Consider the following 25,647-nt stretch of genomic DNA (forward strand, 5'->3'; position numbering starts at 1 on the left):
TGTTAGGTCTATGTTTTTATTGCATGCCTCTTTTCACTAAAAATTTATGGGTTATATGCAAATGACAACAATATGCTTTATTTCTGTAATATGTGAAAATCATATTGGAATGAATTTCATCAAAGAAAGGTGCATGAATACATTTTTCTCACTGTTCAGTAGTGAATCAATGTTTTTTATGTATACTTTTGTCAAAATCACCTTTCCTATGTAAAACATGTAATTTGTTTTTTATATAATCCCAAAGTTGTTGAGTTGAAAATAGTTCTGGGTCACTTTCAGTCAAATGATGAATATGCAGCCCTGCTAGTCATCAATAATCACCCTTGAATCCAAATGGGAGAATAAGGTTTGATACACGTGGCATGTAATACATGTACAGTATTAAAACAGAATGAGAGAGAGAAAGAGCGAGAGAGAGAGAGAGAGAGAGAGAGAGAGAGAGAGAGAGAGAGAGAAAGAGCGAGAGAGACTGTGTGTGTGTGTGTGTGTGTGTGTGTGTGTGTGGTTTCAGCTGAGTATCCAGTGCTAACTGTACTGAAACCCCAGAAGTGCACAATCAGACCTGTCTATGCTGTCTTTACATAACAATGATTATCACACTATCAACACTCTACCCTATCATTAGTTGAATAACATAAATTACAGGCTGTTCTCTGCTAAACTCTGCTGACTGAAGAAGATTAACAATAAAAAATAAAACAATTGCAAGTTTTCACTGGTTTGATTTTAAATAAGTTGATGGCCCTTTCAGAGTCATTCTTGATACGGATACATTTATGCAATTCTGAGTATATTGATGCTTTTCACCGAGTATTAATGAAATCTCAATAAGTCATTCATTACAGATTTTGTATTAACAGAATGATTGCATTTTAGTTGGAATACTGCCATTTCATTATTCACAATTCCTATATTCTTCGTAACCACTTGCATTATCACATGCCCATCATTAATAAACAATGAAAACAAAAATTTAAAATTAAATTATGATGAACATTTACTGTCCCTTTCTGCGCGTTCTTCCTTACATTTCGCCACCAAAATTTCATTTGTCTAACTTTATTGAATTCTTTGAACTCATTTTTTGGCATTTAAATCAAACATACTTGAACTGATCCTCACAATCATACAAATTTGATTCCCTGTGATCCGGAACACGGCTAGGGAATATCGATAAGCAATTGCCTTGCCCCTATAACATTTCTCCTATAATCAACCCATGGCTTCAGTACACCAAGGAAATAATGTTCACCAATTTTTCTCCATAGATACTAAAGATAAGCACAAAGTAAATAATTTGTAAAGTGCTAGGGAGTTCGAGCTCTTCCCTGTAACTAGTTTATTCATAATAAGTCTAGAATACAACAGGCTATTTAGTTTATTTTTACAAAAATCAAGAAACGGAATCAATTTTTCACTGTCTTTGAATACAATACAAAGAGGTACAATAATCAAAGTTCAAAAGCATTGCGTTCTGGTAGGATATACTGTACTCTATATGCAGGGCTGGAATTTTTTGCGCATGACCTTGACAGTGGTTTTGAATTCTCAAAATCATTTGTGTCACATTCAAATAAACTCAGCGTAGTAATTATGCGTACCTTGTCAATAATTTTGCGGCGTCAACTTTACAAAATTGCCACTTCCTCCTGATATGTGATGTCAATCATTAATATTCATGACATGCTCAGTCTGCTCCATTGGTTATGACGGGGGAGGGAAGGACATACTGTGAGGGGCATGCAATGCCTGCACTTTCAGCCCATGGAGAGTAATGAATTAATAGCTGCTTCTTTGTCGCCGTTGTTGGCCTCTAAAATTGACTTGACGACTTGTTTTTCAACGCCGGGGAACATCTCCTGCAACGCATCCACGTCTGCATCGCTGATGGCTACACTTCTAGGCGGCTGTTGTGGTTGTCCCTGCGGTGGAGGCACCGTCCCTATTTGTTGTACTGGTACCTGGCCTGGTGCTGTTTGAGGCAAAAAAAACGAGAACAAAAATTCAATAATTACTTTAAGACAAAACATACCACAAAAGTGAACTTTTGCTAAAACATTCCTTAAAGAAAATTTCAGCCTTAGTCTTAACTAATAAAAGAATAAAAATCAAGGGTCACCAGGCAAGCTTTGGTACTAGAGAAAGAATTAATCAAAATACTGGTATGTGAAATTCCATATGGCTGCCACTCCTGTGCAAACTATGGGGAACAGACAAAATTTTTGATTTTCAAAAAATTAACATGGTGAAAATTTTTCTAACTCAAATCACTTGAATATGAGCTTAAACTGCAGTAGACCTCAAAAATTGTAAGAGTTTGAGTAGCCAAATATCTGTCCCTGATGTGCAATCCACTTCAATACAAAATACCATCTTTTAGAAATATAAACAACCCACTGGGCTGTAAAAGGTTACTGTTGCAGGAATGATTAGTTCTTACATATTGGGACAGATCTCAATAAACTTTACGTCAAATTGTTGATTCAAATTTTCTTATTTTTTCTCCTTCTTGAGTTCTTGTTTGAACTTGCTGATTAAAACTTTCTTGCCAGTAGACCTCAAAAGTTCCTATTTGTCAGTTTCTTTTGTTAAACTTATTGCATAATAATAACACCAGGTATGAACTAATCCACACTCAACAGCAGACTATATTCAGTAATTTGTATCACGCATTAATTTCCAGTCAACCTCCTCCTCACATGGGCCTACATCCTGAACCCTACCTTGACCGCCCCTCTCACTAGTACCCTCATTTCCAGGGCCAGTAACTGTTACTGTTGATGTTTTTTCACTATTTTTGTTTTGTATTTCAATAGCAAGTTCTTGTTCTATTCCCAAAGCATGTTGAAAGCATGCTGAAAGATCCATTATTTAGTTTGTCAACTCTGTCACTACCGGGATACATGTCTCTAGTCTATACATGTAACATGCACTGTTATTGTTTACTATTAAATTCTGGTCCGGACTAGAATTCACGTGTCAACAATTACGATGCACTTTACACATGTACACACTGAGTTGACAAGCTGAATACTGTGTACCTCGATATGGTTTAGGGCTGGAACAAGAAACTGTAGTCGACATTAAAACAGTGAAAAAAACAACAAAAAATACAGCTACTGTCCCCTAAAATTATCACCAAAGCGATGTCCATTCACCTTGTGCATACGGTACACCGCCATAAAACACCGGCTGTGGAACCATCATCACTGGCATTGGTTGTGGATACATCACTGTCCCGGAAACAGGTACATGTGGAGCCTGAGGCTGCTGGTATACAACGGCACCTGTGGGCGGCGCTTGTTGCGGCTGAAATAGCAAAGATTAGACTCAGCTTAAATGTCACCAAAGTAACATGTTTTCTTGGATGAGTGCACTGTTTACGGTAAAAAGTGATATGAGAAGTTTTATCATATACCCATGCCCATATTGCTACATCCTACTGACGTTCAACCTAAAATATCAGCCGTGATATTTCAGGGTAAACGTCGAGATATGCACGATGAACGTCATCAGTTTTCGGGTTTTCCCGAACTACATTAGCAGTTTGTTGGTAAACAACGTAAACAACAAAATGGCTGCCGCTCCCCGCCTGCGAAGCGATGTCGCCGACGTAAAAACTTGAAGGGCTTCGAGGAACACGGGTATTTCTGGTTGCAAAATACGGAAATATCACATTGAGTCTTGAAATGTTTTCCCATGGTATTTTTTTTGGTCAAGTTCTAGCAAACATTCTGCCGTTCGCACGGCGTCGGCACTGTGCACGGTCACCACCGAACAGGTAGTGAGCGCGTGGCGTGACAGCGATGTCGCGCGCGCGACGACTGTTGACATGGCAACTCTAAAGGTAAACTAACAAAATGGCGTCCCCTCTCCGCGCGAGCTCCGTGCCGTACGACGATCGAAATCAAGATAGATTTAAAGCTGAGCAGTTTTTGATCGGTTACAGTTGTAATAGCATATTGCACCTTAAAATGTTCCTTCTGTATGACGATTTTTGTATCCCCGTGTCTTTCTTCTTGGGTTTCATTGAGATATGGACGACTTGCAGCGATGTCGCGCGTGATGTTGACATCTTCGTCGTATACTTTATGAATGAAGCCTGTTCACATAAACATTCTGATATTTATGCGCAAGGCGTAATAAAGTAAAGCCTCAAAATTAAAGGTTTTTCGTTCTATTAGTAAAAATTCCCTAAAATTATGGGCATGGGTATATGATAAATCGGTTATTACCCAATATCGCCTGTTCCTTGTGTCGTATCAGCATTCGTGTCATTGTGCTGCGTCAGACACTCGACTTCGTCTCGTGTCTGACGCAGCACAAATGACACTCATGCTGATACGACACAGGAACAGGCGATATTGGGTAATAACCTCTAAATAGTAACTTAATGAGTACAGATACTACCCAATATCCTGTTTTCAGTGGTGTTGGACTATTGAGGGCGCTGTTCTACTTGGATAAGTTGCACGGACTACCTCATCCACTCCACACATCCACAGTTATGTAGATTTGTTTTATTTGCCATTTTGCTGGAATAAATTTTTTCCAAAAACAAGTACTACCTAATATAGACCATTTCTAATTCGATCATTACTAAATGATCATATCAAAACATTCTTAGGATCTCATTCTACCTCACATGGTGATTTTGAGCAATCTAAGAACATATTTTAGTATCAAAATGATATGAAAATTGTGCATTCTTATGTAAATTATCACCCCTATGTATTTCAAAGCTGGGGAAGACACTGGATCTGTAACTGACCTGACAACATAAATCTGTGTCTGAAATTCAACCCTTTCACCACCATGGTTTGGTCTGAACAAATTGTTATCACTGGTGATTGTAAAGCTGTCACTACCATATGTATAATCTAGGGTTAACATTGCTTATATTTCCTACTTGTCTCCCAATGAGACACACAGACACAAAGACCCAAGTGATAGCATTGGCCCCTAAGGGCTAAAAGAAGTACCTGTGTTCAATGTAAGACTCTACAACTTCATTTGATGTGTCTTTTCACGTTATTTTCATTGTATAACTAGTCCGGTTCAATTTGTGGCATGATTATGCACTCAAGGAGACAGGCATGCATCTATGTACCTGTACATGTATCATAATTCTACAAGTTCCTACCAACTCGAGTATAAAGAGAGTATCTTGGCATGCTCCGAAACATGATATGTGTACAACTTAACTGAAACCACCAAGGAAATGGATACCAATGCTATTTGTGATCGTAGATTTGTTACTAAATATAGAACCACACCCACGACACCGACTGCTGCTGACAGAAATTTGAGCAAATTTCCTCGTCGTCACTCAAGTTAACAACTATAGCATGCTTGTGATTGCAGAGAAGCATCTATTTTTGCAAATTGATGATGCAACTGTGACATCACAGAAAATAAACCTATTGGAAGATATGAATTTATGATATTGGTTCCACTGCAAAAAATAACCTGAAGCCTGCTTTCAAGGAAATGGTATGATGCTGTCTGTGGCTGGATCTTAGAAAGATCTCGCTGCATACTCACTGTGAATGTAAGTACAAGATTAATCATGCCCTCTTTGTCTTCTCCTTGCTTTCCACTCAGTGTATACCAATCATCTTTAGTTTCACCGGACATCACCATCTCAGGAATGGAAATGTGTGCCCATGCAATTCTGTTATCGGTGGTAAATGATTTCTGAAATTGAAAATAAGAGGAAAAGGTTACTCCTGAAAACTATGTATTCTGCCAACAGACACTGAGAATAGATCTGTATCTTCATTTCAATTCTAATTTTTTTACGCAGGTTGAATTTTGTGGAAAGTCTTTTTAGAACTGCCATGGCTCAAAAACTATGAAAAGTCTAAGTTCAAAATGGCTACCAACAACATGTGCAATTTTGATATTTCAAAAGACAAACCTTTGTACCGAGACAATTAATGGGCATTGAATGACTGATATGTCCAACCAAATGGAATGTGTGGATGATAGTAAATGGAGTGATGTGTCAGTTCATCAACAACGGAGTATATTTTCAAATAAGTTTAGTCTGGTAATTGAGCACTGAAACATCAAACAATCTTGAAAACAATGGTTGAAAAAGGTGATAGTTGATTTGATTGTTTTTCACACATTCAGCAAATATTTCAAAGCACACATCCAATTTGATCAATTACCACACTTGGAAAAATCCCTGTGTAATTGTACTTGATTTCAAGCAATAAAAAAGCTTAATGGACCAGCAGCTGTAACTTCCTGCAATATTTTCACCATTTTTGTTGTTTTTGTACGGTATATTAATCACAAGTTCTTGTTCTACTCCTCAAAGCATGTCGAAACACCAACTATTCAGTTTATCAACACAGAGTGTATAGGTGTAAAGTGCGCTGTTTTATATCATTTACATTTAAAATTCTACTCTGGACTAGAATTCAAATTATCAACAATATTAACCCTTTCACCACCATGGTTTGTCCCAAATCCATTGTTTTCTATGGTAAAGTTGGACCTGTATACAGGGAACTGGGGTGAAAGGGTTATTAATGCAGTTTACACATGTACAGAGTGAGTTGAAAAGCTGAACACGGTATATCTCAATACAGCTTGAGTTGAACAAGAAACTGTAATTGTCATATGAAACACAAATTGTGAAAAAAATCACAAAAATTTACAGCTGTACTGACCACTTAATTTATTTTGAATGTCTTTTTATTCTGCATGAAGTGAAACATTTTTTCTTGATCTAGAGAGAGAAACAAGGTATACATACTTCGTCAAAAATTTCCAAATAGAAGGAGTCGACTCCATGGGGAAGATTACACTGAATAACTTTATTCCATCTTGGATTCTTGGCACCATTGTGCGCTGTTGGCGTCTCGAAGACTGCATGCCCGACTCGGATGCGGCAATATGGATCCATTTTCGTGAGTCCGTAATTCTTTGCTAATTTTCCCTGTGTAGTAGAGAGTTACACAAATACACAAACTGGTTTTAGTTTGTCACAAGACCTTTCCATATTCTTACCATACACATAATCATACAAATTCTGGAGAATTTTACGGAATGAAACTATCTAATTACAACTTGTTTTTCTGTCTAACCTGTAAGGGTGCTCTAATAGACTAAATAAACGATTAACTATAGCAAAAGAAAGTCTTATAAAAGACAAAGTTTCACGGGAAATGTTTTTTCTCAATCATTCCATACATATCTAAATGTTAAATGTGGGGCAGAAAAAAACCATCTTGCAACTAGTGATATAGTAGTTATTACAAAATGGAAAAAACCCAGCATATTCTAGTTTTACATGAAGGGCTTTTACACAAACCTGTGCTATTGTAATGCTAAGCCTTCCCTGGCTGTTTTGCTGATAGGCTGCAGCGCCACCCCAGCCAGGCTGCTGATACTGCAGCGCCCTCGCAGTCTGCTCATCCAAGCTGATTTGACTCTGTTGATCGTTGGTGACCGGCAAACGGAGAAAGTCCTCCGGCAGCTCTCCAATCATCACCTGTCATGCAAAGAAAAAACATGCATTTATTATTAAAACAGACGGAGTAGTTGCTGAAGTACAATTACAAATTAGCCACCATAACTTTAGACAAAAAAAGAATTTTTGAGTTTTAAAAACTAAGATGGTGAAAAGGTTTGCTTTTTCAAGACCTTTAAAGTGACCCCCACAAGAGGTACAAAAGAAAACAATTGTGAAAATTTGAGTCTGAATACCTGTCCCCAAGGTACATTCTACCATAAATGTTTGTGTTTGTTTATTTTACCCACAAATTATGACAATCATTTTTGATAAAATATATTTAAGTTAAAATGTAATAAAAAGCAAAGTTTTCTTGTCGTACTTAAAGTGTTAACTTCAAATTATTTAATACAATGAACTTTCTTTACATCAAAAACGTTGTCAGAGCTCTGTACTGGTAAGTAAGCTATCTACATTTTGTACTTAACACAATTGTTTTTTTTTATTTAAGTTATATAGAAAGTATATCAACATGCTTGATTACATGTACTTGCGTTAGGTCTTTTTGCATAATCATTTGAGTCAACTGATTTTAACCTGTTCAATCTCAGTACACCGGTCCACAATCACCATTATAACAACATATCTGGGCTGAACCATGGTAGTGAAAGGATTACAAAAAGGAATATCATGTTTCTAGACTTTATTTAATTCAAATAAATATGCCAGTACTGGAAATTGCACACATGAAAATTTTAAGTTGACAGTACTATAATATGCTATGTTTTAAAGCACCCCATAGTATTTGTTTTTTAACTTTTGTCTGCAGTACAATATGGAAAAATATTTTAGTGGCAGAATCATATCAAAGCAGCTACACGTAATGTCAACTTGACTTTTAAAGCTCCTTCACAGCTATGAAATATTAGCCTATCCTCTTTAATACTGTATACACAAAGGTACACTTCCAGTAACAATGAGCATCCTAATGCTTATTTACTGTCACCCAGATCTGAAATGAGGTTACCATGATTGCAGCATACAATGGGTAAGGAAGGGGGAGGACAAAACAGAAAACTCTTTAGGCTTTTATGGTCATATGAGAATTTGGTTAGAAGTGTGATTTAATTTACAAAGCCTCTAATGCTTTCTTATTCACTGCCACATAATTTATTTGTTGTAGTAGTGTATTAAGAATTAATATGGTAATTTCACTGTACAAAAAGGTTGGCAAATTTTCCCAGGGTGCAATTGGTTGGATGCCATTTTGTCTTGGAAAAATTTATATGTGATTGTGGCAGATCCATTTTTTGCTAATAATACTTTGCTATATTGCTGAGGTGGGTATTGGAGTAGGACAGAACAGCGGCAGCGTTGAATGGCAAGCTGTTCAACAGTCTCACATTTTACTTATCTGTTTATCAGCTTTTTACCCCGGAGCAAATTAAACATGTTCATGCAATTTTCCACAAAAATCCTAGGGTTAACTCCTTGTGAAACACTAATGTAAACGAGCGCTTGTGTAAGAACCACGGATCAGGGACTGTCCGTGTGACTTTAAGATGTTGACAGGAGGACAAAATGGTGAAAAAATGCACCTGATTATCATATTAAATTGATGTCTGTATAACACTGCAGAACCCTGAACTGCAGCATTATTTTAAGTTTGCAGTCTGTAAAGTCACATGACTGGCAACAGTGAGACTACAGATACCTGTATATGCAAATATTCAAATCATATCACCAGCTGTGACATTTTGCTCAATGTGTGGTTGATATGTGTCCATTCCGAAGAAAAGATATGTACTATGTGAATTGCTGGAAGACACCTATATACAATGTAAGTATGTCCTACTAAGCTCATCATGAGTTCTATTGCTCCCGAATTAGAGAGGATTGACCAAAAAATGAGAAAGCTCCTGAAGAAGAATTTATTATTGGCTGGGATTTCTGACCTGCTTGGCTAAATCAAAGTGAAGTCTATGAAAATGGAGTGTGGCTTGTCGGCAAATCAGTGAATGTCAGACTTAGTGAACATGTATCCAACAACAAAATACTGAAGTTACGTCAAAACAGTACAATTAGATGGTTTTTCACATTACTCCATACATGTATTTAGTGAAAACATGTCTGAATGGAATACTGAATGGTGCAGATATTACAAGGCAAATAAGCAATGGACTCACTGAAAGCTCTTTATTGATTTTAATGACAGCACAATGTCCATTATTTTTTTCTTTGCTAAGGCTTGTTATTTCCATTGTAAATTTTATCTTTGAGACAGTATCTTACTAGAGGTACTACATGTACATGTTGCTGCCAGAGGGGGGAGTATTTGCAATGGTACACATGCTGTGTAGTCACTAAAATGACAACACACTACCGCTGGATTTCAATGAAAATAGGCATTTTTGGAAGGTGTATGATAGTAGTAAAAAACTTCAGCATCCGGTCCAGACAGCTTGATTAAGGTCTTTGTTTCAAGGGAAGGTCCCTGCCCAAAGAAACGACCTTGTTACTATTAAACTTGGAAAGCAGCCTCATGAAAATTAATACACCTGCACCAGCAGCTTTCTGCTGTTGTGTTTTCTGGTTAAGACAACAATCAAGTCAATAATCAGCTCGGCATGTGTTGCCGGTCCATAAGATAATGTGGCTCAATTCATGACTAAAAACAAATGAGGTCTTCAGCATGCTTGATTGGAGGGGGTGGGGTGGGGGGATTTGTACACACACTTCACGACTCAAGAGGGCGCTGTTCACAATGGCCAAACAGACTGGCCTGCACTGTAGGGTATTTATATTATTTACAAAGATTGCAAGTATACAGGTGAACTGCAGTATTGCAAGGCTTGTGTTAATTGTTTCAACATTGTGAGTATTGCAACTTTGCTAGCTAAATCATAAATGCATTGAAAAACACGAAATCTTTGAACATACATGTACATGTATCACATACATGCATCGTCTACATGTACATTCCTATCCTCAGTCACTGCATTCCATAACATAACGACAGGAGATGGGGTAACATTAAGAAAAGGTGAAGTTTGAAGCAGCCTGCAATAGACTGATCTGATTAGTACTCATTTTTTAAGGGAAAAGTTTCACAATTCATTAATGGAGGTATTTGTGATAATGTGGTATACTTCACGATACAACTTGACCATGACAGAGTGGTCAATTTATGTTGTATCACATACACCCACACAAAATGAGCAATTTTTCTAAACACCATGCCAATCATACATCTAACTTCTCCATCAAGCCATGACTCTACCACAGTTAGTGGATACCACAGCTACATGTAGATTGGATGTTGGATACAGCATAGACAGTCAAGATATGACTGTCTATGGATACACCCATTAGTACTGGTATATTACATTCAGAAAAGATGCAACCGTGTAAAACATATGCATAGTATTGTACCTGCTATTTTGAGAACTGCCGTTCACCTAAATATTCTGGTTCAACCCGATTATTTCAATGCACAGTTGAACTTCAATACAGGGATATGGGAGGGGGAGGGGCTGTACATGTACTTGACAAATAATGTGCACGGATGTTGGTCAAAAGATTAACAAGTCTAGGAACAGTTGGGAAACCACCAAATACATATATACCGGTACAACACTTAAATTTACAAAATATTATATTTGACTGTAAGGAGGGACTTCTGTGTTACATTCACTGTTATCCTTTCTTTAAAGCCAATTGCCTACAAACTGAGAAAAAAAGATACAGCAACCACAAGTTCACTACATGGTTTTTTTCAATTGCGCATTTATGACACGTCAGAGTAAATATGTGTGTCAAACCTGTCAATTTCTACTTTATAGATCTAAAATGTAACAAAATGCTTGAAGTTTGACCATTGAATAATTTACATGTACATGTAAATAGCAATATATGTCTTGCCCTAAAAGGAGACTCTCCTGGGAAGCGGCATGGATGGTGTAAGGGTTGTCAGAGCAGTAAAGGTCATCCTTGATCCTGAAGCCATATATTTTCCTACGCGCAGAATTCATTTTGCAAAATAAAGCTGACATCACAATCAGACAGCAATGGTACCTGATGTAGAAAGACTACCTTACTGATGCGCATGAGGCTGTGATGCTATTCAAGATCTATACACCTTTCTGAAACCTTTAATCTTGAGTAACTCAACATGCAAGCAAAGAACATTTTCCAAGTTGTACCACAGCCAATAGTACTGTACTGCGTATACACCTTCATATACCAACTTTTTCAGGGGAAAGGATTTTTACATCATACTTTTTGGAAACTATGTTGTTATCCTGTTATCATGCAGTCTGACAGACTGATCTAAGATAGGATCAGTTTCTATAATACAATCATGCTATTACACGGACATTGAAGTAAAAACTGATAGTTATGTACAGTGGTGGTGATAGGCCGCCTGTCTGTCAAGTTCCTTGTGAGCAGAGTGGTGATTTAAACTACTGTGTGCTTAGCTTAACAGACCTACCAGTACACCTGGCCGTATCCCTTTGCATATAAACTACACCATACACCTATGGGTATATCCCTTTAAAAAGCATAATAGTATACATGGGAAAATGTGAAATTTGCATATAAAAGATGCCCTACACCTGTGCAGTGCACGTCAATACTCTTTAACAGATAGTATGAATTGAACACTGCTGAAGTTTCTCACAGAACTTACTGGGCATATGTCAAAGGACTATCTGAAATATCATTTTAATAATCGGGGAAAATTTTTTTTGAAGTTTAATAATAATATGTTTAACATGAGATTGAGAAGTGTTTTTAAAGAAACTGATTCCTCTAGAACGAAATGCTGACCAATGCTGGTTTAGTAGTTCAGTGGCAGACTTGCCTTGCAGAAAGTGGTGCATTTACAATAATTATGTGTCTACAGTGTAAACATGTCACATATACATTTGTATTGTGCATTTACTACACAGCAAGTAATGGCTTTTACATACAGTGTAAGTACAGGAGCTTTGTGTTTTCTTGATGTGAAGAAAAATAGTACATGTACTTATAAGTCTTTACAATTCAATTTCTTCAGTTTGATTTTCAGTAATTTTCACCCAATACCTATGCATAGTACATGTATATATCTTACATTTTTATAGGAATATGTCATTGAGACTTTGCATTTTGTTTTTAAACTTATCTTGCCATCAGCAAAATGATACAATACATAAATTTGCAGAAGTTATTATTTGCAAAAGATCTTTCAAGCTAATGAGAGTAAAACTGTAGTCCCCCAGACTATTATTACATCATTCTTAGCAGTATATTTTGAAGGCATAATGTACCTGTTTGGCCCACTGTCTGGTCATTTCACCTGTCTGAAGGAAAACAAAGCATAGTCGTCATTTTGGGTACAAGAATATATAATTTGTGAGTGCTGCATTACAGATTCATTCTCGCAGACGAAGAAAATGAGATAGAGAGAAAGATACCCATCAAATGCACCCCTAATACCGTATCAGTATTTCGTACCTCCATGCTATTTCAAAACACCGAAAAACATGTGCACTTGGAAGACAAAGAATAGTGCTTGTATAATATACCATTGAGCCAACACCTGAATGTAAAACCCTTGGCCCCCTTATGCATACATGTACATTCAACTGATATAGAGCAGAATATACTACATGGAGTCGTTTCATTACTGTGACGTAGTACTGTAGTACTCAAATGGAGAAAAAAATGTTTCATGCATTTCAATACTGTTGTATATTCACTAAGTATTTTACGGTTTATTTTTTTTTGAGGTGATTAAGGAGAATAAATTGACATGCAATCACCTCGATCTCACTTGGCTTCTCGTCTTCTGAGTCCACATCCAACTCCTTGCGTGGCATTGAACTTGCGTGAGTGCCATCAACTTCTAGGTCACCTTGACTGTGGCTCATTATGTCGGTTACACTGCCCTCATCTGGGCTTGCAGAGGCCACTTCTTTGCTTTTGTCAGATACGACAGGTTCTTCAAGGTTTTTGTCAAGAGTGGAAGATTCTGTGGCAGTTACTTCATCAGTTGGTTTCAAAGTGGTTTCATCAGGAGTTTCCTCACTTGATTCGGTAGTGGAAGACACTTGAACAGTTTGTTGGGCTGTTCTTGGTGAAGTAGACGCTATCTTTGATGTTTCACCTGACATAGTTTCAGCAGCTGTATCCCCAGCAGCACCGTCCATTACTGAGTCTTCCGATGCAGTAGCAACCGCGTCTGCCGCAGCAACACTGTCGGATTGGTCAGGAGCTTGCATTTCTGATGCTGTTGGAGAAAGAGTTGCCGTTTTTATTGCTGGAACTGTTGCTGACATACCAGTGATTGAAACTGCTGGTATGGATGTGCCAGTAGTATTGCTTGACACTGCAGGTGTACTGCTGTTGACTGGCTCTGCATGCTGTCGTAGCATCATGGTTGTTGCAACACTTCTTTGTGTTGCAGCTGATGAAGGTTTTGCTGTTCTTACATTACCAGCACCAGAAGCTGTTGCATCTTGTGATTTCTCGGTCCTTGCGATTCTGTGTCTACTACCTGGAGATATCCCAGAATGTGTATGTCTGATTGGGAGTGTGCCCATTGCTTCCCTCAGAGTTTTTGGCACTTTTTTAGGTGTTCCTGTTTTACCTGTGACGGCAAGCTTCTCTGAAGGTTGATTTTTATCACCAGGCTTTTTATCAAGGTCAATGAGCTCATTAAGCAGGGATAGATACTCAGGATCTTTCATCAAACTCATTGTGAGTTCTTCCTCACTAGGTATAATGCTCATCTGGGTACTGCGAAGAGATGCACTCTGATTGGCTAACTGAACAGGTGCACTGCCATAAGGGTAAATCTGATTGGCTGGAAGGTAAGCCATTTGATTCTGTAACGCCATTTGATACTGTAAATTGTAAGTATTGCCTGGGTTAAAGGCCATTGGAGATTTCACATGGCTATCTACTGGAAGCATTTGTGGGGCAAGGATGTTCGCTTGGCTGTACAGATGCATGCTGGGTTGTTGATAGATGTAACTTGTATTAGTCACAGCACCAGTTGACATGGAGGAGCCATCAGTTGGTAAAGATGATCCACTGTACTTGTTCAAGGACTGTCTTTGTTTTAGAACTGCACCAATTGTTGCTGTATTCACTGCTTGATTTGCATCACCACCTGGTTGATTTGCATAATAACTGGCTGGGATTTGACTATGGACATATGATTGGCTACCAGGTACATTTACATGTTCAGTGTTGAAGCTTCTGCTCATAGCATAAGTTGGTGTCACTATCGCTGTGCTACTCTGTGGCAAGTTTCTCATCTGCTGAGCACCAAGTTCAGTCTTCTGTGACCTCATTAAAGCCGCCTGATTGGATGCTTCAGACGATTTACTTCCTGGAACACTGACTTCAGAACTTAGGCTTCTTGGGAGGTTACTTTCACTGTAACTTATTCCAATATTTTGATTGGCTGTTGGTATGTATTGCTGCTGTACTGGAGGGAACTGATTGGTTGATCCCGGTTGATGAGATTTCGGGACCTGCTGCTGGGGAAACTGATTGGTTTGTGGAAGACTGTGGCCAAGCTGGTTTTGAATTGTTTTGTTTGTGGTTTGGGAAGGAAAAACAGCTTGAGTTTGGTGATGCTGGGGCACTGGATTGGAAACTGATGTCATCTGTTGCCATTGTATTGCGTTCTGATTTTCTGCTGTTGTAGTTTTGACATTCAGCTGTGGCTGACTGCTACCTATTGGTGCTTGGAGTGATTGCTGTATCACTGTTGGCTGCAGTTGGTTTGTTGGTACATGCTGTGCAATTTGTTGTTTCTGCAGCTGTTGCGACATTTGGGTTTCAAGTTCTACGGTACCGTGTTGCAGTTGTTGACTGGCGAGAGCCTGCCCTTGGATCTGTTGCTGCAACAAGTGTGGATGCATATGCTGACCTGGTGAGATTGATTTCAGTTGCTGCAATTCAGAGTTCAGGCTAGCTGCAGTTCCCATTGGCATTTGTTGCTGGCTAACAACTGCACTGGCTTCAACTGGTTGCTGCATCGCTGGCGTTTGTACTTTGTTCACCTGCAACATCATACTTTGACTCAGTTGTTCTGAAGGTGTTTGACTTCCAAGTGCTGCAGTGTTGTGTTGAAGTTGTTGTTGACCAATTAATACTGGGTTTTGGATCTGCTGTTGCAGGACTAGCTGCTGCATTTGGAATGGCAGGGAGGTCATTTCTTGTTGATGTACCTCAGCAGTGGGAGTCGCAGCACTTTGCTGCTTCAGTTTCTGTTGACCGACATTTGCAGGGTTTTGGTCCTGTTGCTGCAATACCTGCTGTTGCGATTGAAAGGGCAAGGAGGGTGTTGCTTGTTGCTGTGCCCTAAAACTTGGGTTTGCTGCAGTTTTATGTTGCAGTTGTTGTTGACCAATATACACTGGAGTTTGAACATGTTGCTGCATCACCTGTGGTAGAGCCTGATTTGCTGCTGGTGTTGTTCCTTGCGGCTGCAGCAATGGCTGTGGAATTGCAGATGCTGCTGTTCCATATTGTTGACTTTCAGAGGAAGTAGCGACTGCACGTACAGCTTCTGGTTGCTGTTGCACTGCAGGCACATCATCACCCACAGATATCCCTTGGGGTTTCACTGCAGATGGTTGTATGTTTATTGCAGCTGCTGTAGAAAGTTGCTGTTGAGATGCAGAGTTTGGTACACTTTGTGCTGCAGAACCAAGCTGAGGTTGACTGAGCTGAGGAGATGTATTCACATCTGTTACGTTTCCAGAGCTATCCACTGATTGCACTGGCTGCTGTGCAGATGTTAGACTTTCAAGTACAGCACTCTGGTTATCTTGCAGCTGTTTATTTTCAATAGATGGTGTCTTGTCTCCATCCTGTTTAACTTTAACTGTAGACTTCTGATTAATCATAGAAGCCTCTGTGTTGTCCTGATTGGTTTCTAAATTACTGACAGCATCAGCCTGTTTCTCGTCTGCACTCTCATCATGGTTTGCAGTTTCAGTGGCTTTCGTTGGCACCAAGGGTTCCTGCAGTCGGTTACTTTCTTGCGCCTGTCGGAGAAGTATCGCCTGCTGCTGTTGGTAGTTCATGTAATTGGCTGAAGCTTGCACACCTGGCTGGTGCACCTGTGGAAGCACTAGCTGATTGGCTCCTGGCATGACATTCACACCACTTTGCATGGGGTAGCCATAGGCATGGAAATATGGTGTTGGATGTCGCATGGCACCTTGCTGAGTATTTGCATACAGCTGTTGTGGCATTTGAGGAAGGTACAATCCATGACCACCAAATTGATCTACTACAGGAAAAGCCACCTGGTTCATTGAATACAGAGATCCATCTTGCTGGCCAGATGAAGGTTGTACAATGTTGCTCATTGGTGCAGATGAAGAAAGCAAAGGATCTGATGTTTGAAACGTAGGAAGAAACTGTTGATTGGGCAAAAATTGATATCGGCCAGGTGGCACTTGAAACTGATTGGTAGGTTGTTGTAAGGCACTGTTAGGTGGTAAAATCTTTTGAGTTGAAATTGGAGTAGTTTGATTAGCTGTTGATGACAGTACACCAGGTGTGCCTTGATCCAGGCGCTGAATACCATTGGCTGATGAAACTTGTTTGGCTAATAATGATTGTGGTAAAATTGGCACTGCTTGAGTATTCTGATTGGTTGACAGTGATACTACACCTGGCACATTAATGTTACATGTTGGCTGTACATTCTGATTGGCCATCATTTTCAGATACTGCTGATCTGGCACAGGAGTGTTTGATAGTTGTACTGGCTCTGAAGTCTTACTGGCTTCTGAAGTTTCTGTCGGCGTACCACTAACTAAATCTGGAGTAGATGTACCTTGCATGGGTGCTGCACTCTGATTGGTTGGTCTCAATGTTACGCCAGATGGCTGCTCTTCTGGAGTTGCACAAGGATTGGTTGTAAATGTATTACTTGAGTATGGGGAGTGAGTTGTAAATGGTAGAGTCGCTGTTTGCTGTCTGTGTAATTCACTGGCCATAGTTGATGTAATGCCTGGATGGCTTTGAGGAGTAAATGGATGGGGTGTTGGTCTGTCACACTCAATGACAGGTGCATAGGTATGTGCTTGGCTAAGCACTGGTTTATTGGCTGTTGGCAGTGTAGTGTTTGGCGGACTGGATTTCATGGCAGAAACTTCTCCAATGATGCTTGCTGCTTTTTCCACTGACTGTTGATCATCTCGTTGAGCATTAGAAAACTGCGTATTATCTCCAGTCACATTAGAGAGGGCGCTGTCATATTCTATGCTTTTATCATTTAATGATCCATCAGTATTTTGGGCTGACGTGGAGGTTACTTGGTCACTGTTTCCCAGATGGCCTTGCTTGAAGCTTGTAGCAACCTCTGCATTTTCATTGGCTGTTGGCTGGGAGCCATCATTTAATACTGACATCTGATTGGCTGAAGACTGAAAAGGTCTCATTTCCTGTGTGTCACTCCTACTATCTTGTTTTACTGCTGGTAATTCACCACAAGGTAATGACTGTTCACTTTGGCCTTGACTTGCTTGCGCACTGCCCTCTTGAGGGGACAAAATGTCTTTTCCAAGACTTCCATCTGTACTGGAAACTCCATCTCCTCCAAGCAGTATATTTTCTGTCCCTTGTGTAGGCTCTGCTACATGAACATTATTGATGGACTATGTAAAGTTAAAAATTAAATTATTAATCAATATTATACAATCATTTCCTTCATGATATAACAATTGAAATTCCATTTTGAATCCTGAATTAGTTGATAGCTATTTTGTGTCTGCTGGAAAATTTGCAGTATTTTCTCCAAGACATGCAACGTGCAAATCCCCTACCTCATCAATATCCCCCTTAATAATCACAAACAGCACCACATGTTGCCCTGCTACAATGAGGTTTGAGATTATGTTTTATACAGAGTATTTATTGTAGCACTTCGCTCCATGATAGTCTCTATGAAAAATGATGTGAAATTACACAGTTGATGTTATCCCTACACTGTATCTGTAATCACAGTAAAGTGATACACGCTTCCTATCTGCGGAAGGATGTGATACAGCTGAAACACTTGACTATCAACTCACATTTGCCTCAAGATTACAAAAGTTTTTGTTTGATCTGAAATGGATGAAGTGTAAATGATTTATGTAGGCTTCTAATTTATTCAACATTTACTGGATGTAAAAACATAAAGCGACAGGAGTGTCTTTTATTTGTAATTTTACTGATGCTATAACCTTAATTTGCTAATATTGTCAAAAAATCTTAATTCTCTTTCTACCAGGCTTCATAGACAAACCAGAGAAATAAATACACTTTGGGAGAAAGAGGATTAATTTGCATAATTCATTACAGTCCCCTTCAATCAGAACTAAATCACCCCTTAAAGTTTCAAATGGGGGCGACAGTGATTCCCCAACTCGTAAGAGAAACTTGGAGAAAATAATGTTAAAGAAATAAAAAATGCAAAATAATATACATCTATATGCCTTATACTCAAATACTACATACATGTATGTAACTTCAAAACTATATCGAAGGTGTAATAAACAAAAATAGCATTGAAATTGAATCATAAAATTATACAATCCTTGTCTTCAAACTTCAAATGTTTTCAGTCTCCATATGTTCAATGATTTGTATATGTATACATGTATATGTATCACACTCATCTCAATTTGTTTCAACACTGCTTAATGTGAAATGTTACACATACGGTAAATGGAAAGTTTATATGAATATTTTGTGGCCTGGGTTGATCTGAATATCCAATCATCAAAAACAGATTAACGATAAAAGGAATCGTAAATATTACATGCAGTAAGGATTATTTTTAGTAGTTCTTAATTTATGAGCTATCTGCTTCTCTTGCACCTGGAAAGTGAAAGACTTAGACTTTTGCTCGAACTTTCCTTGATGAAACTTTCAATCATTCTCTTACCAAATCAACAATAAAATTGGGCATCACCTACCAAATTTTGGAACTGGAGAAACAAATTACCTAACATTTACCCATATCTAAAATTTACGATTTTAAACAACTGAGACAGTGAACATTTTTCTTACTCGAAGAGCTTCAAAATGAGCCCCAGATGGGGTAGATCAGAAAAGAATTGTAAATAATGTAGAGTTCAAATATCTGACCCTACGGCGCATTCCATATGGATAGCTCATTCATAAAATCAAATTCACTGTATACATGTACAACTGTACAATCACTCACTGAGATAAAGCTTGTAATTTATGATACCATGAATCTATATGGTGGCCGTGTAACCATGGTCATAATCATGTTCAAATTTGATCATCACCACTGATCTGAGTTCCAATTTGATTAAAATCATACCATAGTCAGAAAACTAACAGCACATTTGTTTATTTATGTGTATGTGTATTATCCGATAACACCAGTCAGTAGGGCCATTTCTTATTTATCATAAATTTTGTGCTCTATTGTAGCAACCTCTGCCAATGTTTGTAGGACTGTAACTTGAGGGGAAAACTCTCACAACAAGTGATGCTGATAGAGCAGTGTACATGTAGAAAGGTGCAGAGTTGGTCTTTAATTCTACGACTTGTGATGTGAAGTACATATCTCAATACTGACTAGCTACATTTATGTATGGACTCAGAAATTACAGTATTGCCATACATGTATGTAACACATTAAATCTCAATAATTTTATACTAAGGTTTAGATTTTGTGAGAAAAGACCTCATTTTTCTGAAGCACGGCCAACAGAAAATGCAGAGAAAAATTGTTTATGCACCTTAAGGCCAAAGTAATGAAATTATTTGTTTTGTGTCCCCGCCCACTTAGGTTTTAAGGTTTTCATGAAAAACACACACAGTGTATTCGAATAGGAAATTTTAGGACATACCCGCTTAGCTTTTCTGAACTAAAAATTTTGTTACAATTTTTTATTTGCTGCAATCAAATTATATTGTATTAATTTCTTGTGTGTGTTTTTCAGCCGCTTAGGCGCGTACCTTTTCCCATTTTGAGTGGACGCAAAACAAAGAATTTAATTACTTTGGCCTAATGAAGGTTATAACATATGTATTATCATGGATTCAATTTTATAAATGTTGGGTAAAAATAAGGCCTTTAAAATCATGAATTCTGGCATCGTCGTAAACCACGCACCTCTTTACGGCAACAGCTTAGCTTAGATTAGCTTAGATATTTGCGTAGGTCAGCGGAGCGGAAATTATTGCTCTGGCTCGCGAGAATGGAATTCTGGTATCTAATTTGTCAGAGCCCACACAAACATGGGATGCCACAATCACCTGCAGATGTAATTATTACACTAGAGTTCTCTTGGGGACAGATGTTCAGAGAAAGCCATTGCAACAAGATATCTCACAACCTCAAAGGCCAGAGGATTTGTGCTTTTATGGCACAAATTCAGGTTGGTGTGCTAAAACAAAAAACAAACAAATGGCAGCAAGTCGGTCATTGAGTAGTCCACAATGAAAAGGTCCTGGTTCAGGGTTGTACAGATGCAATAAACCCAAGAGATGCAATGATGGTGGTAGAGTGACACTGACAGGTCTAAAAATGTGTATTTAAATACACGTATTTCTATTTCTGGTGAACATTGGTTTTGTTTGTACCATGGCTCCATTTCAATTCCAGGTTTAATCCATTTCTCTACTTGTGTAAACTACTGTACATGTATGCTACTTAGAAATTATTCCAAAACTTAGATAGAAATGAGGAAAGAGGATGATTCATGCTAATGTTACATTTCTCTGAATGAAAGCGTTCCTTTATGCGTACATACTGGTATGCAAGTTATTACTTATTTATCATATCATGTGACCTGATGGTGAACTCATTAAATGATTTGCATATGGTAGACTACAGTTGAAGCATTGCACCTCGGTTACTCACCCAGATCAAACAATACATTAGCACCATTGAACATTTACTGGTAGGGTATAAATGCATGTTAGAAATGCATGAACAGAGGGTACATCCTAAAAGGTACTCCATCAAAATGCCTTGTACGTTGTATGCACTCAACAAGCATTATGGAACTTTAAATATAACACAAAATTGATTCTTGTGGTGTTCTAAAAAAGTGAATTTTTCTTTGATAAGGTAAAGGCTAAAAATTTATGAATACTGTGGGCTGAAAAGTGCATCAGCGCATGCTTGTATTCTTAACCTCCAGTATCTGATGACTACAGTCAAGGAAGTTGTTAAAAAGGAATGTTACGGATGATCATGAATAGACAGCAAAATGTTCCAATACTCTTTAGGCATGAAATCAGACTAGAGACATGCAAAGTGTGAACTAGCTACATCACAGGGGAAAGAAATCAGTCCCCTGGGGCAGGGAGGGAGGGTTTTTGTGCAACGGTTTACCTTATTAATTTTAATTTTGACTGTGATATTTCAAGTAAAGAGTTCAACTCCAAACCGTCTGACTGCTTTCTTTATTACTAAAAGTAATTTTATTAATTTTGACTGTGGTATTTCAAATAAAGATTTCGACTGCACACCGTCTGACTTCTTTATATATTACCCACAAGTCCTTATCTCCTCCCCAACTATAATTGCTCCGAAAACATTGCCAACTTGCTAATCCGCTGTCCGTATCAGCGGATTAATTGATTAAGTCAACACCACAGCCAGTAGTAAAATATTTATTTTTAAAAAACCCTCCCTCCCCACCCCAGGGGACTGATTTCTTTCCCCTGTGGTTGAATGTAGGTACACACAAACAACAATGGGTATTATGCTAATCCAATAGATACATGTACATGTACCAATACCACCTAATCATGGGCTTCAGTCCTGGCCATGCTTTCTATGGTCAAAGACAATGTCCATCCCCTAAGTGTGTGACTGAAAATCACCAACTTTTATTATGTACTGTAGTTATTTCTACAAATCAGTCAGGCTCAACCCTTTCACCACCATGGTTTGTTCCAAACCATTGTTTGCTATGGTAAAGTTGGACCTGTATACAGGGAACTGGGGGTGAAAGGGTTAAAGGGCAATACACTTTAACTCTGGTTTTTTATTAAAAGAGCTTGAGACTTCTGTAGTGAATCAAACAGCTTCTAACCAAGTACATGTACCGGTATACTCAAGCAATTCTTGTCCTCTCAGTAAGGTAGCTCTAGTAGGCTGAATTTGTGTCTATGTCTTTTAATAATATTCAGAAAGAAAAACTAACAATCTTGATCAACTTGATTCCCCATCACTGTCACTGACAAGTACTTGAAGTTGAACTGACACGCCCACTAAACTGGATCATGCTGAGTACCTACATTCACAAAGATTTTGGAAATTTGGCTGGCAAGTTCAAGTGCATGATAGAAAATCACGGCAAGTGCACAGCTCATGTGCAGTATCTCCAAAACTAACATAATGTATGCCACAATGATAACTCTGACTGTACGATATTCCCTCTTATGATCAGAGAGACGCAACAGATTATTGGTATATAGCGATGCCTCAAAAGAATGATATCTAAGTATTACTTACAGAAGAAACAAACACACTAAAATAACCAAAATGATAATCTTTCACCTTATGCTTCCTTAAAAGTTGACCTTGAGTTTTGCCCAGGATTTATGTATTTCAGGATGAGACGACAACCAAAGACCACTTAAGCTGTGGAGGTTGTGGCGCCAACCTAGATCTCTGCAGTAAATCTCATACTAATTTTTGCCATGAATTTTGCTACATATTCATTTTTCTACCTATGACATGTCCCAAACAATTGTATGTTGACGTTACAATTGATGAAACAGTAGTAATTTTGAGATATAGTTTTTAAAACATAAAAATAAATACTCGGTACATTTATAAGGCCAACTATAAATTGATACAAATAAACAATGTACACGTTCAGGTGAGTCATCACATCACATGCAATGTGGGTATTACATCAACATGAACTCATACATACTTTTCACTGATAGTCAGTCGAAAACTGAGCGTACTTTCAACTAAATTCACATTGTAAACTGTGAGCCTCCATTTGGAGAGATGATTTATAAATTAAAATCTAAGTTCCATAACGGGAGGGTCTCTGATTTCCAATCTGGTCACAGGGTATAGACTATTGCAGTAGGATGTGACAGCGTATTCCAAATGGGTTATGGGGTACCTGACAAGGGTTGAGACGGCACTGAGCACTTCATGATACCTGAAAAGTATTGGGACATACTGTGCACTTCACACAACGTTACAATGATCGAAAGTGTGTTAGACATATCAAATGCTAAATTAATATTATTAACCCGGACACGGATATTCGCTACGTAGTTATGTACACCATTGCAGTCTTGTGGTGATCTACAGAACCAATTATTTTCATAAGGCCCGGCGACGTCACCCATCAAACTGGATTTACTGCACGATTTTAAGATTCCAGATGACGCATGAGAAGTTATACGCTTGAAAAGGCGCAATGATGGCATAAATATTCAGTTTTAGCAAAGATATCTCACCTGATTTCGCCTTGTTTCCGTCGTCGACGCCATTGTTGCTCAAAATATAAAATTACGTATGTGATGTGCGCCCGCTATCGACTGTAAGGTACGGCGCCCCCAATATTAATTCAGAAATCCGGTCAAAGGTGAATATAAAATATTGTACGGGGCATAAGTCTCAATCATATGGAAATCCGGTCACGACATGCGACCTGCGTCCTGCGAGTTTGAAACATGCGACCTGCGACTTCGGCATTTAGACCTAGGTGTAACCTGCGACTTCACAACAGCGACCTGCGTCCTGCGTGTTTGTCAAACTGCGACCTGCGACTTCACAACTGCGACATGCGACAAATATAAAGGAAAATGAGGGCAACTCCACACATCGGCTCTACCAAGATTGTTTAATATTACGATATGGTGAATAAAAGGATCATTGCATTTATTTTGTGTGGAATACATGGCGAGACACCGGTGAATCGGTAGTGCTTTGACCCTAGTCCTATGATCTGGGTCCCCGGTAAACCGGTTTGTTGATTGAGTGATTCGTCTTAACGGTGTTTCGGAACCAAAATGGGGTTCCTTCATCAGTCGCTCTCTTGTTTTGTATCCCCTCCGCTTGGTTGTGTGATGAAGTCATCTTCGTCCTCGAAGAGGAGAAGCCAGATTCGTTATTGATAGCTGTGGGTCCATAGCTGTGGTGTTTTCAGACGGGATTCATGCCTTCTACATGAATCCCGTCTGAAAACACCACAGCTATGGACCCACATACAGCTACGTTGTGAGAGAGTTAGCCACTATTGACGTTTCGGTGTGTGGTGTCATATTATAATTCAGGTGCAGCCAACGGAGCTATTCATCGAAAAAGCTGTTCCGGGAGCAATTTTTGAGGGCAGGGGAAATTTTAATTTTGCTCGGGCAGAGGACATGTTTTTAAGTGGCAGGGGAGCAAATTTTAGTTTGTTTTTTGTAGGGCAGGGCAGATATCTGTTGATTGTCCAGGGACAGGGCTTGGCGAAAAACGAGGAGAGGGAAAGCTACGGTACTTTAAAAACGGAGACAGGGGAAGTTGAGCCATGATGTTTCCGGGGATGGGGACACCTGGCAAGTACTTATAACTTTTCATGTCTGCAGGAGAAATGGAATGACAAAATTTTGAGAGGAATTTTTCCAGGGCAGGGAAAATCGGCAAGTTTTTTTTTTCACCACAGGGCAGTGGGGAGGGGAAACAGGCAAAAAATAGTGGGGAGTGGGTAAAAATGAAGTTTGAGTGCGGGAGGGTAAGTTGAAAAAAAATTAGTGGGAGGGCAAATTATGAAAAGCTAATTATTTACCCTCATGACTTAAAAATGGTCAGTTCACATTACTTGCCATGCACAATATATCTTATCATAGTAAGGACCCCTTTAAAAGTGCATTGTTCTTTGGCTGCACCTGATAATTAACATGACCCAGCATCGACCGGAGTTTCCGGCCGCTTATAAGGGTTTTTATTTAGGGCATATTTGAGCGTTGCTAGTGCTCGTTATGTTAACAGTAACAGGTCGCATGATGTCGCAGTTGTGAAGTCGCAGGTCGCAGTTTGACAAACACGCAGGACGCAGGTCGCTGTTGTGAAGTCGCAGGTTACACCTAGGTCTAAATGCCGAAGTCGCAGGTCGCATGTTTCAAACTCGCAGGACGCAGGTCGCAGTTTTGAAGTCGCAGGTCGCATG

At 38.8% G+C, this 25,647-nt stretch overlaps 1 protein-coding gene across 1 annotated transcript; it reads right to left on the reverse strand.

The window, feature by feature from the left end:
* Window positions 1-734: 734 nt before the first annotated feature.
* Window positions 735-24,011, reverse strand: LOC139122050 (platelet binding protein GspB-like). Its single transcript, XM_070687425.1, has 8 exons — window positions 23,951-24,011; window positions 13,279-18,144; window positions 12,784-12,816; window positions 7,331-7,510; window positions 6,773-6,955; window positions 5,548-5,700; window positions 3,162-3,312; window positions 735-1,975 (listed from the first exon to the last, which is right to left on the reverse strand). Exons 1-8 carry the CDS (start codon window positions 23,981-23,983, stop codon window positions 1,761-1,763), a joined length of 5,814 nt encoding a protein of 1,937 aa, XP_070543526.1. The 5' UTR covers window positions 23,984-24,011; the 3' UTR covers window positions 735-1,760.
* Window positions 24,012-25,647: the final 1,636 nt, after the last annotated feature.

Source organism: Ptychodera flava, chromosome 2, assembly GCF_041260155.1.
Source record: "Ptychodera flava strain L36383 chromosome 2, AS_Pfla_20210202, whole genome shotgun sequence".
Taxonomy (NCBI): Eukaryota; Metazoa; Hemichordata; class Enteropneusta; family Ptychoderidae; genus Ptychodera; species Ptychodera flava.

Coding starts and splice junctions, on each gene's coding strand:
- LOC139122050 (XM_070687425.1), bottom strand. CDS start 23,983: ATGGCGTCGACGACGGAAACAAGGCGAAATCAG. Junction 6,956..7,330: donor TTAGCATTACAATAGCACAG/GTTTGTGTAAAA, acceptor TCTACTACACAG/GGAAAATTAGCAAAGAATTA. Junction 3,313..5,547: donor ATCTTGTACTTACATTCACA/GTGAGTATGCAG, acceptor TTGCTATTTCAG/CCGCAACAAGCGCCGCCCAC.